The sequence below is a fragment of the Sinocyclocheilus anshuiensis genome, unplaced genomic scaffold (genome assembly GCF_001515605.1).
Source record: "Sinocyclocheilus anshuiensis isolate Anshui unplaced genomic scaffold, SAMN03320099.WGS_v1.1 scaffold101, whole genome shotgun sequence".
Taxonomy (NCBI): domain Eukaryota; kingdom Metazoa; phylum Chordata; class Actinopteri; order Cypriniformes; family Cyprinidae; genus Sinocyclocheilus; species Sinocyclocheilus anshuiensis.
This window is the reverse complement of record NW_015540892.1, coordinates 2,449,148-2,462,590: the sequence shown is the minus strand read 5'-3', so window position 1 is coordinate 2,462,590 and position 13,443 is coordinate 2,449,148. Positions and strand designations below refer to the sequence as shown.

At 38.8% G+C, this 13,443-nt stretch overlaps 2 protein-coding genes across 3 annotated transcripts in view; both read left to right on the top strand.

Moving 5' to 3' along the window:
• The window catches only part of LOC107688854 (NADH-ubiquinone oxidoreductase 75 kDa subunit, mitochondrial-like), a 7,261-nt gene extending 2,962 nt beyond the window's left edge, over positions 1–4,299 (top strand). Inside the window, exons 8-19 of the mRNA XM_016486665.1 lie at positions 343–532; positions 656–792; positions 891–1,005; positions 1,106–1,251; positions 2,135–2,263; positions 2,358–2,487; positions 2,591–2,751; positions 2,877–3,031; positions 3,254–3,429; positions 3,552–3,686; positions 3,774–3,846; positions 3,944–4,299. Of these exons, the coding sequence (XP_016342151.1) occupies positions 343–532; positions 656–792; positions 891–1,005; positions 1,106–1,251; positions 2,135–2,263; positions 2,358–2,487; positions 2,591–2,751; positions 2,877–3,031; positions 3,254–3,429; positions 3,552–3,686; positions 3,774–3,846; positions 3,944–4,035 (1,639 nt within the window). The 3' untranslated portion in view covers positions 4,036–4,299. The remainder of the gene's footprint in view (positions 1–342; positions 533–655; positions 793–890; positions 1,006–1,105; positions 1,252–2,134; positions 2,264–2,357; positions 2,488–2,590; positions 2,752–2,876; positions 3,032–3,253; positions 3,430–3,551; positions 3,687–3,773; positions 3,847–3,943) is intronic.
• A 236-nt stretch (positions 4,300–4,535) lies between these two features.
• Positions 4,536–13,443, top strand: part of LOC107688852 (INO80 complex subunit D-B-like) — an 11,193-nt gene continuing 2,285 nt past the window's right edge. The window contains exons 1-9 of one of the 2 annotated variants that reach the window (XM_016486663.1): positions 4,536–5,248; positions 7,288–7,534; positions 7,621–8,357; positions 8,444–8,543; positions 9,854–10,066; positions 12,000–12,106; positions 12,316–12,449; positions 12,535–12,767; positions 12,835–12,992. In XM_016486663.1, the coding sequence (XP_016342149.1) occupies positions 7,317–7,534; positions 7,621–8,357; positions 8,444–8,543; positions 9,854–10,066; positions 12,000–12,106; positions 12,316–12,449; positions 12,535–12,767; positions 12,835–12,992 (1,900 nt within the window). In that variant the 5' untranslated portion in view covers positions 4,536–5,248; positions 7,288–7,316. Of the gene's footprint in view, positions 5,567–7,287; positions 7,535–7,620; positions 8,358–8,443; positions 8,544–9,853; positions 10,067–11,999; positions 12,107–12,315; positions 12,450–12,534; positions 12,768–12,834; positions 12,993–13,443 lie in introns of both variants that reach the window. The other variant, XM_016486661.1, reaches the window with a different exon arrangement.

Below are 13,443 nucleotides of genomic sequence, written 5' to 3'. Positions count from 1 at the left end.
CACTACTTTACATTGTAGCAAAGTGTCATTTCTTCAGTGTTGTCACATGAAAAGATATAATAAAATATTTACAAAAATGTGAGGGGTGTACTCACTTCTGTGAGATACTGTACATTTACAATAAAAGCAGAAGAATTTTCATCTAACGCTACTCCATGATAGTTACTGTATAAAGTTATGCACACCTTTGCTGTAAAACAATGGCATATGGTGCAAAGCATTACTGATTACTTTTTTTTTTGGTACTCATCCCTGTTACCTTCAGGATCAGACAGAGTTTTTAGTGTTAAAGAAATTGCTCTAGGGATTTATCAAATATACTAATATTTTTTATAACTTCAGTTTTGCCAGTGAGGTTGCTGGTGTGGAGGACCTGGGAACCACAGGACGCGGTAACTCCATGCAGATTGGTACCTACGTAGAGAAGATGTTCATGTCTGAATTGTCTGGTAATGTGATTGACTTGTGTCCTGTTGGAGCACTGACGTCCAAACCTTACGCCTTCACTGCACGACTTGATCCTTATATTTTTATATATATATATATATATATATATATATATATATATATTTCATTATGCTGCCTTTTAATAGTGGATTACTTGGTGAATGTGTGTCCTCTTTGCTTTTTGAACATGCTTTGCTGATGTGTCTACAGAAAGACTGAATCTATTGATGTGCTGGATGCTGTTGGCTCCAACATTGTGGTGAGCACCAGGGGTGGTGAGGTCATGAGAATTCTGCCCCGTCTGAATGAGGATGTCAATGAAGAATGGATATCCGACAAGACCAGGTAAGCACATAAGCTCTTAAAATATGAAAACATTCTCTCTCCATTTACACACACTCATGCGTAGTCCACTGTCCTGTTTCTGGCTCACCCTCTCTAAGGTTTTCATATGATGGACTGAAGAGGCAGCGCCTGATCCAGCCAATGGTGAAGGATGCCAGTGGACAGCTGGTAGCCACCACCTGGGAGGATGTTCTTACACGTGTGGCTGGAGCAGTGAGTGATTGCATATAAACCAGAATCAGCTTTAACAAGAATCAGCCAGCTTTGTCATTTGAAGACAACAGATTTCAGTGGTTGTGATTTGTGTTTTCAGCTCCAGGGAGTTCAGGGTTCTGAGGTAGGAGCTATTGCTGGTGGGATGGTAGATGCTGAAGCACTGGTGGCACTGAAGGACCTACTGAACAGACTGGACAGTGACACCCTCTGCACTGAGGAGATCTTCCCAATGGCAGGTGCCGGGTGAGTACTCATCTGATCAGACGTATCTTTCTTGAGACTGAAATGAGAGTGATGTCTGTCCTGATTTCAGTCATATCATATCTTTACATAGTGATGTTTGGAGTACCATAACTATTACTAACTACTAATAATTACTTGAAAACCAGTGTCATTGCTCATATCATGAGGTAAATAGCTTACCTTAAGGATTTAACTTGTGCAAGCAAGTATCAGCCTGACCATATTTCAGCAACTACTTTGCAATGCAAGCACCACTCATTTCTTCAGAAGATGTAAAAATGTTCTTTATTCAAAATGCAACTTCTGATCATGTTATTATCAGTCTTGATGTTTGAGGTACTGATTAGCTTAAATGGATATTTCACCCAGAAATGAAAATTCTGCCATTATTTACTCACCCTCAAGTTGTTCTGTTTAAAAAAAAAAAAAAACCCAGTCTAATCCATAAAAATGTCAAGCTTCTAAAAGTTAATAAAACTTTTCATAAATGTTCATAAAACATATCCATATAAATCAAGATGTTTAATCCAGGTCTTGGCATGGGTTTCTTGATGAACAGATTTAATTCAGGCTTTTATTCACATGTAAACATTGATCAACACATACATGGAGCACATTAAATACGGTCAAGTGCAGCTCATCTGTATTTGATTGAGAACAAACCTCATTGGTTCTTGGGGACACTCAAACATACTTGTGTGACATGCAAGAACGAAACTTATTCCTCAAGCAAGAACTGAATTATTTTCATGATGTCTCTGAAAGACTTGAAAAAAGTTTTTAACTATTAGCTGGGGTGAGTAATTGATGACAATTTTTGTTTGAACTAACCTTTCAATCTTACTATTAGGGATTTAAACCATTTTTGGCCTTGTCTCCTTAGAACCGACCTGCGCTCCAATTACCTCTTGAACAGCCGTATCACTGGCATTGAGGAGTGTGACCTTATGCTTTTGGTTGGAACAAACCCACGTTATGAGGCTCCTCTCTTCAATGCACGTGTCCGTAAGAGGTATAACCATTGTACAATCTATTTGCCAGTTGAAAAAAGTTGACCGGGTGTCATTTTACTCCACCTCACTGTTTACTTTATCTTCATCTTTCAGTTGGCTGCATAATGAGCTCCAGGTGGCCATGGTGGGTCATAAGGTGGACCTGAGCTACTCTTACAACCATTTGGGTGAAACCACACAAGTTCTGCAGGAGATCGCCGCTGGAACACACCCGTTCTGCAAGGTAGCATTTAATACCAGTGTTGGAGTTTATTTGGAGCGTTAAGTCATACGTTGTCTGTAAGCATGATGTCAGAATTTGATAACATTTTGTTTTTGTATTTCAGGTCCTAGCTCAGGCCAAAAAGCCTGTCGTAGTGGTGGGTAGCTCTGCTCTCCAGAGGGAGGATGGGGCAGCCATCTTTAAGGCTGTGTCCACAATTGCTCAAAATTCTCGGGCCAGCAGTGGTGTTGAGGAGGGATGGAAGGTGCTCAATGTGCTACACAGGTCAGCTACTGCCATAAGTGTGTTCATTTTTGTTTAATTGTTCTCTGTGATTCAAAGAATTGTGAATTTTGACTTTTTGCTTAGTTCAAGTACTTACCTTGTCATATACATGCGTGTGACCTCAGGGTGGCCAGTCAAGTGGCAGCCCTGGACTTGGGTTACAAACGTGGTGTTGATGCCATCCGGAAGAACCCTCCCAAAGTACTGTTTCTCCTGGGAGCCGATGCTGATTGCATCACCAGAGCAGATCTTCCCAAAGATAGCTTTATCATCTACCAGGGTCAGTAAACACACTTCTATATTTTGTATACTATAGACTTTGTTTCTATACCGCAATCTAAAGGCCCCAACAAACTAACGAACTGGTGCGACATCATTTTGAAAAACTTTACCTCTAAGCAAAGAACGACAAACAACTTTGTGAGTATATTGGGGCCTTTATGGTAAGCGGCTTGCATCCAAATATATTCTTTTGGGTTTAATGCCACTACATGCTTATCAGGTCACCATGGAGATGTAGGTGCAGTCATGGCTGATGTCATCTTGCCTGGTGCTGCATACACCGAGAAGAATGGCACATACGTCAACACAGAGGGCCGTGCCCAGCAGACCAGAGTGGCAGTCACTGCTCCTGGTATGGCACGTGAGGACTGGAAGATTTTGCGTGCTATTTCTGAGGTACGCTCTTAAAACCTGGTCTTTAACAATGTATAATATTGTTCATAAACCTTTCCTGAGCTCTGTATTTAGAATAAAATTCAGGTTGGTCAGTAGAGAATCTCATGTTTTTGTTTGCCCAGCTGGCAGGAGTCACACTGCCGTATGACACAGTGGATGAGGTGAGAAGGCGGCTGGAAGAGGTCTCTCCTAACCTGGTGAGATATGATGATGTAGAGGAATCCAATTACTTCAAACAGGCCCATGAGCTTTCAAAGGTTAGTGTTCTTTTTCAATTTCTATTAGTTTTTGTTTTAAGTCTGCACTACTAAAACAGTTCAGTAATGTCCTCCTGTTCTCCTTAGGCTGTGAATCAGTCATTGCTTGCAGCTCCTCTTGTCCCTCCTCAGCTCACAGTGAAGGATTTCTACATGACAGGTAGAGTAACAAATATATTTGGTTTGTTTTATAAGTTCTTGTGTGAATAGAATGCTGTAACCAACTAACCATTGCCTTCAATTGTCTTCCTCTACAGACCCCATCAGCAGAGCCTCTCAGACAATGGCCAAGTGTGTGAAGGCTGCGACAGAGGGAGCAGCATCAGTTGATGAGCCCTCAATTTGTTAAAACTCTTTCAGGCATACCAATCTATCCATAATAATATGAACAAAAGTAGTCATCGTCAAGTACATGTATGTACACACATACCTGGATTTCAGCATACTTTGCTGTTTGTCTCTCGTCTCTTGCATAGTCAGACTTCACCAGAGCAGTAAAAAAGTGTGAAATTAATCTTGCTCATATTTAATAGGCTTTGAAGGGTGTTGTAAAGTTTTAATTCCCATGATTTGGCTGAATGAGGTCTGCTTTGTTTTGGAAAGCTCTTATTATGATAAATAAAAATGTATTATATCAATATACTAACTATTGTCACCGTTCACATTGCTGGTATAAATTATTCAAAGCAAGGGCACGGTAGAAAAACCGTGAACCACGGTTTTGGTTCATTTAGAATCTAGGATGGAAGTGTAAGGAGAAAATGCTTTCTAAAAAAGGATCTTGATTGTTTTTTCTTTTTAATAATGTTGGATTAAGTGCAACATAAAGCCTGTTTTGCTCTAAAAATATATATTTAATTTGACAAAAATATATTTAATTTTAAATTTGATTCATTATATTATATTGAAATACATTAAATAGCAGAGTAATTGATTATCATAAGTTCCAGTTTATTGATAAAACTTTTCACATGCCCTAAAGTCTGTAACACCTTTGTATACATGTTTACAACTATGTCTGCATCATTCTGACATCACTGAAGAAGATTGATAGGGGGCAACCTTAGTCACTTCAAAATCTCTTTACCCCCACTAACACCTGCTTCAGTTTATATCACAAGCCCTGTCGCCTTGATAACATTAATTGACAGCAGGGAAGGGAAACTATGATTGACAAAAATGTTATCTTCGCGTCAGATTGCACTGAATTAGAAGTCGGTGATGTCATTCCAGGCATGGATGAGACGCGTGAGAGGAGGCTGTCGGAAAAGACTTTGGGGGAGATCCCTCCAACTTAAAATCAATGACTGCGGCTTAAATAGAACTTCACGCTGGTCTGAACACTTCTGACAGCCGGGCACTCAAACGTTCAATCTATATTCTGTGTTTGCGAGATCTGTCATCTTTCTAAAAGCCTACAATGAACATACAAAGTTGAATTCCAAAATGGTTGCAGAGGTTGTTGTTGCACTGTTGGCTGTTGTCATGTCCCCCCAGTGCCTGTAGTTGTGCTGTAAGAAGCCTCGCATTCGATGACTATACCAACACCTCCTTCTCCTTGTGTACGGCTAGTTTTATTTCAATAATCGACAAAGATGTGCCAGTAGGATTCGTATACAATTATATCCACGCGTTAAAAAACTAAATCTGCTAGCGTAAAGCGTAATGGTAGAGGCGGAAAATCCCCGTTGAAAGTAATAGCCGTCGACCGTATGAAAGGATAAGCGTAGCTTGTTTAGCACAGGCCGCAGCGATCGGGGACTGAGCGGCTGCCGGGAAGCAACGGACTCAAGCAAAGGCGGAAGCCCGCTTGTCACGCACTGCAAGGCGGGTGCCTCGTTACTCGACTCGGGGGATTCGGGAGGTTTCACAGGCCAACGGTAACTACGAATTGCGCAGAAATAAAGGAATACTTGCCGTCAAAATGTGTATCTGATATCTGTTTTTCTTGCAATATTATTACAACTTAAAACCGTGAAACTAATCTAAATTTACCTGATCAATAATACCCCGAAACTTACAAATATCTCCGGTCGTCGACAACGCGTATTTTCGTTTGACAGGTATTTTGCTTATTATCGTCTCTCTCGTGCTTAAACAAATATTCCGACGAGTTACAAAGTTTCAAAATGCGTTCGAAATATTTGAACGACGCAACAAAGAAATAGATTCTGCCGCGCTGATTTTGACCGTATCTTCCGTAAAAATAATTAAATTGTTACTTCAGGCGCTACACCCAACTTGCTCAATCCTTGCCTCAAAAGTAACTGATAGTGCTGCCCAAGTACATGATAGAGTAGTAGGCGGGTTGTCCACCGTCCCCTTGCGTTTTCAAAGTTGCTTTGCATGTCAAACGTATTGTACTCTGCCCAAACACTTTTATGAGCCAACGTTTTATGATTTAGTGCTTCACCTGCTAAAAGCTCTGCTTACACCAGCTGTTTTTTTTCCCCATGTGTTATTGATTGCTTAAAACGGGCTACTTTTCCTGCTTCCTGTCACTTTAATATTTAATGGTTTGAGCTGTTTATGCTGAACAGCCTACATGCTGCATGCTTTGATGAGTGCTTTGAAATGCAGAGTTCAGATTTGTTCGATGTTAGAGGTGACTGCAACATATATTGAACGCCACTTAAATTCAATGCGACTTGACCTGCAGATAAGCAAGCTTGTCATTATTATATCCATGCTTTTATTATAGCTGTTTGAATGTTTCAGTATAGATGCATAACCTTTGTAGTTTCGTATACATTGGTTGGTATACACCATGAAGGAGCACAATAATAGTGGAATAGCTGAGAGCTTTGATTTCTGTTCTCTTCAAATGTCAACTATCATTATGTCTCTGCAGGCTATACAGTTTAGGGCAGCTGCAGGGTCAACAGTAGCTGTCTGCAATTGAGATTAATAAAATGAATATTACAGGAATTGCTGGAATACACTACAAGACTTTAAATCTGAACAGATTTTAAAATACTAGATATCATACACTTGCCGACTTTGTAAATGGTTACAGAGAAAACTTAGCTCTGTATACTAAACCACTGTTGATCACCCTATACCACAGAACACAACAAACTCACCCAGAAAAATGTGCATCGTTGCTTCGAGATGCATGACTAATCAAAATAGTATGTGTTGTAAAATCATCTTAAAATATCAAACATGTTTGATATCCTCCAACTGGATAAAATTATAGTCTGAAACAGAGTCCATTCTGTCATAGACTAGGCGATTTGCTGGGAAATCTGTCCATGCCGACTGCCCAATATCTGCAGACTGGCTCTGATAAGAGTCAGCTTGTCCAGACTGCAAATCGGGGCAAAAATTTGGGCAGAAGTTGTGTAGTGTATTCTAACCCAGTTTATACCTTTTAAAGAAAAGTGAACACTAGATTCATTTTGAAATATCATTTTTTTTATTCATACATAACATTTACATATATTTTAAATCGAATTAGAATTGTAAATGTAAGGCACATTTTCAGTTTTGAGTAAAACACATGAATATGTCTTATTGAACAGTTGTTGTTCCTGCACTCCAAAAGAAGCAGAATTGACTTCACATTTCTGTCTCATTCACATACCGTTTTTTTCATCAGCTGATGTTCCGGAGAGTTCCAGCCCTGGGATGTATGAAGGCAAACACATCCACTACTCGGAGGTGGACCACAAGCCTCTGTGTTCTTATAGCCCAAAGCTTTGCAAGCAACGGCGGCTCAACGGTTATGCTTTCTGCATCCGTCATGTGCTTGAGGACCGGACCGCTCCTTTCAGGCAGTGCGAATATGTAGCCAAGTACAATAGCCAGCGCTGCACCAATCCCATACCCAAGGCTCATGACCGAAAGTAGGTTTTTTTTGATTAACAAATGTTTATAGAAAAGAATGTGCATGTTTAAAGAATACTGAAAAAAGAACCTGTTTGTCTTTTAGGTATTGTAATAGTCACCTTCAGGTTATGGGTGTCCTCCCCAAGAAGGAGCGAAAGAAGAAACAAGATACAATAGAGTCTTTGGCCCTCAACATTACCGTTCCATCCCTGGCTCTGAAGACCCACAACGGGCTTGAGCTTTTACCTCCATCCCCACCACCCTCCCTGGCTTGTCTCCTCCCCTCAGATCCCTTCGCCTTTTGCAGGGGGGAAAAAATGTTAAAATCAAGCGGCACATTCCTGAAGAAGCCCCAAGAAAGCCAAGCTCTGAACCATAAGCAGAAACAGCAAGATCACAGTGTGGATCCAGCCTTCCCAAACCATCTCAGAACCTCTTCTCTATCTTCAGCTCTTCCACGTCCTTGCCTCCCTCCTCCCCAGACTGGAAGAACCACACAAACACCCAAAGTTCCCTCCTCCCCTCGCGCAGAAATCTCACAATCCCCTGCAGTTTGTTCAGGTTCGTTATTCAAAACCTCATCAACTCTACAGGACAGCCGTCAGGGCTCAATAGAAACGGCTCCAGCTGATAACAAAATTAAACTGGACTTTAATCATGCATTTGACAAAAAGGTTGTCCCTGCAGCTTCAGGGACAGCACCAAGCCGTAATGACATACATAGACGTTTAATAAAAATGCACTCAGTTGCCATGCAACAACAAGCTCCATGTTTGCAGAAGTTCCATAGATTGATGGACCAACACAGGGGGAGGTACCAAGACCTGAACTCTCATTTAGGTAGGTAATTGTGACCTGAGATTTTGACATTTAAAGGCTATTTGAGTTTTAGTTTGATTTCATGACAGACACAACTTGTGTTATAGGGCTTGACTGGTCAGAAGACAGTGAAGAGGAAGATGGAGACGTGGGGAAACTAATGTCATATCAGTGCCAGAGACTACAAGAGAAGCACTTTGAGGAAAGGTACAGTCATCCATTAGTCCGACAATCATCCATCCACCAAACACAAAGATTGCTAAATCGTAACTTGCTTTACTACATGGCTTCTTTCTCATATAGCAGAATAATCTAATCTCAAATCAGTATTTATGTCCTCCATTCTCACAAATGGGACAAACATTGTATGGACCTTCAATGAAGGCTTAAATTGCTTCACTAATCTTTCAAGGTAATGTTTGGATGATCAGATCTAGAGCGGTGGTTCTCAATCTTTTTGACCCCCTCCTCCCATTGTCCGCAACAATATTCGAAAACCTGCCATCCCTAGGTCAGTAAATAAAATGGCAGGTTTCCAGAAGTTTGAAGAGCTGAATGTTCTTCAGGGTTCTCACTAATTTTAACCATTGAAATTGTATTACTTTTTCAGTTGCTCATGATTTACTGGATAATGAATGAAGCTTACGCTATGTAACTTTTGGCCCTCTAGCAAAAAAATAAAAAAATACATAAAACTGCATGCTTCTTGCAGAAGAACGTTGTTTTGGTTGTGCTTTGGCTCTGTTCCTCTGCGCAGATGAATGTAGTTTGAGGCACCAGTGTACACATGGATACAGCAGGACATCTTATCAAAATGGATAAACAAATAAATGACACTTTTTTGTTGTTACTTATTTACAACCAGTAATTCCGAGGACCTTTTCAGTGTTGAATGCTTCAGAGTAATCTTTTCTTGTTTGTTGTGCGAATACATCCCGACAGCTCTAAAATATAAATCATTATAGATTTATCAAAGTGTATTTGGGAAAAGACATGGTTAGAAGATGGATTTTTAATTTTAATTCTTAAACATTAATAATGTTTTGTTATTTTTAATAAAGTTAATGTATAGTTAAATAGTGTAGCTGTATGGATGATGATTTTTATGAATATTTTTCATTCACAATTTTTACAATATGATAGAGCTTGGCATACTGTAACTACAAAAAACGCTGAGCTAATTCATTATTAATTGCAGATGGAGTTTTAAAGTTTATGAACTTTTTGGTTGTTTTAGCTAATTTTAATGCTTGTTTTGTCTTATTTTACATCATTTTAAGTCATCAGGTTGTGGTGTGTTTGTTTCTTCAATTCAGGAAAAAACCTTTCTTGATCTTTGACATACATAATCTAAATACAAGTTATGACAACCAACAAACTTGTTTTTTTGAACTTGAGAAGTTCTGTTTTCATATTTCTGGCAATGCATGAATGCTTACACTCTGTGACCCAACAGTGGATTGCAACCCACAGTTTGAAAACTGCTGATCTAGAGAATTCTCTTTCCCATCTCACAGTGCCAGCAGTTCCCGCGCTGAGCGTTTGGCAGGCTTCTGCTCATACCTGAGACAAAAACACACACACCTTTGCAGAGAGCAGAGGGGCTTCAGGAGGGAGAGGAGATCCCAGCATGCCCTTCGTAAAGCCCTGCTGCAGGCAGCAAGAGAGGAACCTCATCACACTGCACAGCTTTTTCAGGAACAATATAAAAAGACCACCACAGCCTCCAGGTAAAACTGCACACATGTGCATTAAGGGTATAAATAAACAATACATGGATATGATCGATAAAATGACTAACAATTAGTGCTGTCAACCGATTAATCGCGATTAATCACATCCAAAAATAAAAGTTTTTGTTTACATAATATATGTGTGTATACTGTGTATATTTATTATGTATACAGTGGTCAACATTTGAAGTGGATCAAGACAGGTTTTAGGACAACTTTGATGAAAGGTTTTGATCCACTTCAAATGTTGACTAGTATTTATAAATACACACACGTACAGTATATATTTAGAAAATATTTCTATGTATTTCCATGTATATATTTATATTCTTGGTATTATATATAAATATTTTAAATGTATAAACTTAAAATTTTTTTCTTAAATATATACATGCATGTGTGTGTATTTATATATACATAGGCTAATAAATATACAGTACACAGTTTACATATATTATGTAAACAAAAAATTTATTTTGGATGCGATTAATTGCGATTAATCATTTGACAGCTTTACTAAAAATATGATGCAAAGACTTTCTTGATTTGTCATTGTTTATCTCATTGCACAAGCTACTGATGAGCTCTCATCAGACAAGTGATCATCTCATGTGCAACTTGATTTTTTTTCAGTATTTATTATTTATATTTTTCTAAATGATTAAAAACCTGTAATGTATTTTTAGTTGTAGATTTCCCAATTGAGATACAGGATTTGCAGTTTTCAAAGAGTTCAATTAATTATTCATATTTTGGTTTCATTTGTGAGTTGTTAAAAATGTAACAGGCTGTGTAAAATATCACGTAATATCTTAATATAGATATGTTAGTTGCAGGCCTCTGAATCTTGTGAAATCGTAATTGTATCGTGAAAATATTTTATCGGTAAATACTGTATTATGCGCTAAGAGAATCAGTGTCAGATCATTTTGTGATGAAACGCTTATATCACTGCAAAAGCCAATAATGAGCTTTTATCAGACAACTGACGATCTCATGTGTGACATATTTTTCCTTTCCTATTTTTCTTTAAATTAAATGAAATGTTGATGTAATATTTTGATTGCATTTTGAGCTATTAAAATATAACTGGTTATGTATAATAGGCACATGATATCTTAATATTGAAACAGGCCCTTGAAGCTTATCAAAAGTTTTGAAATATCAACAAATTTTGTATCGCTGACTAAGAGAAACAATGTCAGATCATGTCATAATGAAACGACTGATTTACACTCCTAATGTGCATGACAAAGCAGTCCGTACTTTTCAATTCAATTCAAGTTTATTTGTATATGATGCAAAAAAAAAAAAAGCAGCTTTACAGAAAATTAAAGTTTCTACATTATATTTAGTAATAGCTTATCAGTGGTGGCTATATCAAGTTGATGTCCATATGGCAGAAATGTACGGTAAAATCAAGCAGTTAATTAATGTCATGTAATGCAAAATTTGGTAGTTTTGTATGTTGTCTGAGGGTTGGCATCATCTGAGGTCAGGGGGGGGGGTTTGGTCATCTCAGGTCTTTGTAAGGGCTGGATCCAGACAGAGAAGCTTGTGTAATTCCTAGGCAGAAACAGAGAACGTAATAGAGAAAAATTAGCGTAGCTGCTGTTCCATCTAAGCAAAAAATTATGTGTTCAACCCAAGCAAAAGAATGAAAATGTGCATTTGATCAGATGTAACTGAAGTACAAGGTTATGAGATACATTATGTGAATGCTTGGCTAAAGAGATGTGTCTTTAATCTAGATTTAAACAGAGAGAGAGTGTGTCTGAACCCCGAACATTATCAGGAAGGCTATTCCAGAGTTTGGGAGCCAAATGTGAAAAGGCTCTAAGCTCTAAGTACTTGATTCAAATGATTCAGTATTCTACTTTGTAAGATTTATGTTGCAGTAGTTGTTTTCTTACTTGTTTTGATTCCACAGCACTGCAGTACCATTGGCTGGAGATGACTCAGGGTTGTGTTCGGCTGTCGTGAAAGGTGAAGACTGCAGAAATTCAGCCTTACCGTTCACCAGGCACTGCTTTCAGCGTATCCTCTCAAAGTTCTTATTCTTTGAATTAGTCAGAACTAAACTCAAATGTACCCGTAAAAATAAAAGCAAACTGCTTTTGGTTGTTCATCTGCATTTCTGAACAATTTGTCCTGTGACTTGTCAACAAAGCATCTGCTTTGGTGATTGACTAAAGTTTAACGATAGTCTGCGTTCCCTGTGTTGTGTCCTTAATGGCACGCTGTAGATATCCTTCAGAACCGTTCTCAGCAGCTGTTCTCAAGCTGCACCGCTCGCTTTGCTGATGGAGCTCAGTGTTCCATCCCTGTCTTTGACATCACGCACCAGACGCCACTTTGTGATGAGCATGCTGAGAAAATGGTGAGAAACAGAAGACTATTTCATTGCGTAACAGACTTTTGCTAGTAACTAATCTAACCATGTGTGCGCTAATGGTACTTTACAGGACAATTTCCTTCGAGGTGATATCAGCCGGAGAACGTACCACCACCACCAGCAGATTCAGCGGCACAGACCACTGAAGAAAGCCAAGCCTCCAGCACTCACTAAGAAGCATAAGAAGAAAGGAAAGAGAGGAGCACCAAGGCGACCTCAGAAACCCATTCCTCCCGCGCAGCCTCAGGGTAACCTGGGAATGCCTTCCATCTTGTGCCTGCCCACTCAGCCCTCTGGCATAAGGTGAGAGCCAAGTGTGTTTGAATGTATGTGTCTGTAAGTGTGCACTCATCATCTTTATGTTTTGCAGGAGCCCTTTAACTCCTGATTTAAGTGCAGATGAATTTCCAGATGACATCACCAATGACATCAGCGACATTCCACATGACCTGGAGTTGAATCAGGAGGATTTCTCAGATGTTCTTCCTCGACTCCCTGATGACCTGCAGGACTTTGATCTTTTTGAAGGTAAGATTGTTTTTGAAAGACGTCTCTTATGATTACCAAGGCTTCATTTATTTGATCAACAATACAGTAAAAACCGTAATATTGTGGAATATTACTACAATTTGAAGTATATGTTTTCTATTTGACATTTTTTGGAAATGTAATTTTTTCATGTGATGTCAAAACTGAATTTTCAGGAGCCGTTACTGCAGTCTTTACTGTCACACGATCGTTCAGAAATCAATCATTCTAATATGCTGATGTGATGCTCAAGAAATTTCTTATTATCAGTGTTGAAAACAGCTTAATTTTGTGGAAACCTCGTAAGTTTTTTTTCAGGATTTTTTGATAAATGGAAAGTTTAACAGAACAGCATTTATTTGAATTTGAAATAGAAATGTTTTGTAGCATTATAAATGTCTTTATTGACACTTTTGATCAGTTTAATATGTCCTTTCTGAATAAAAGGCTT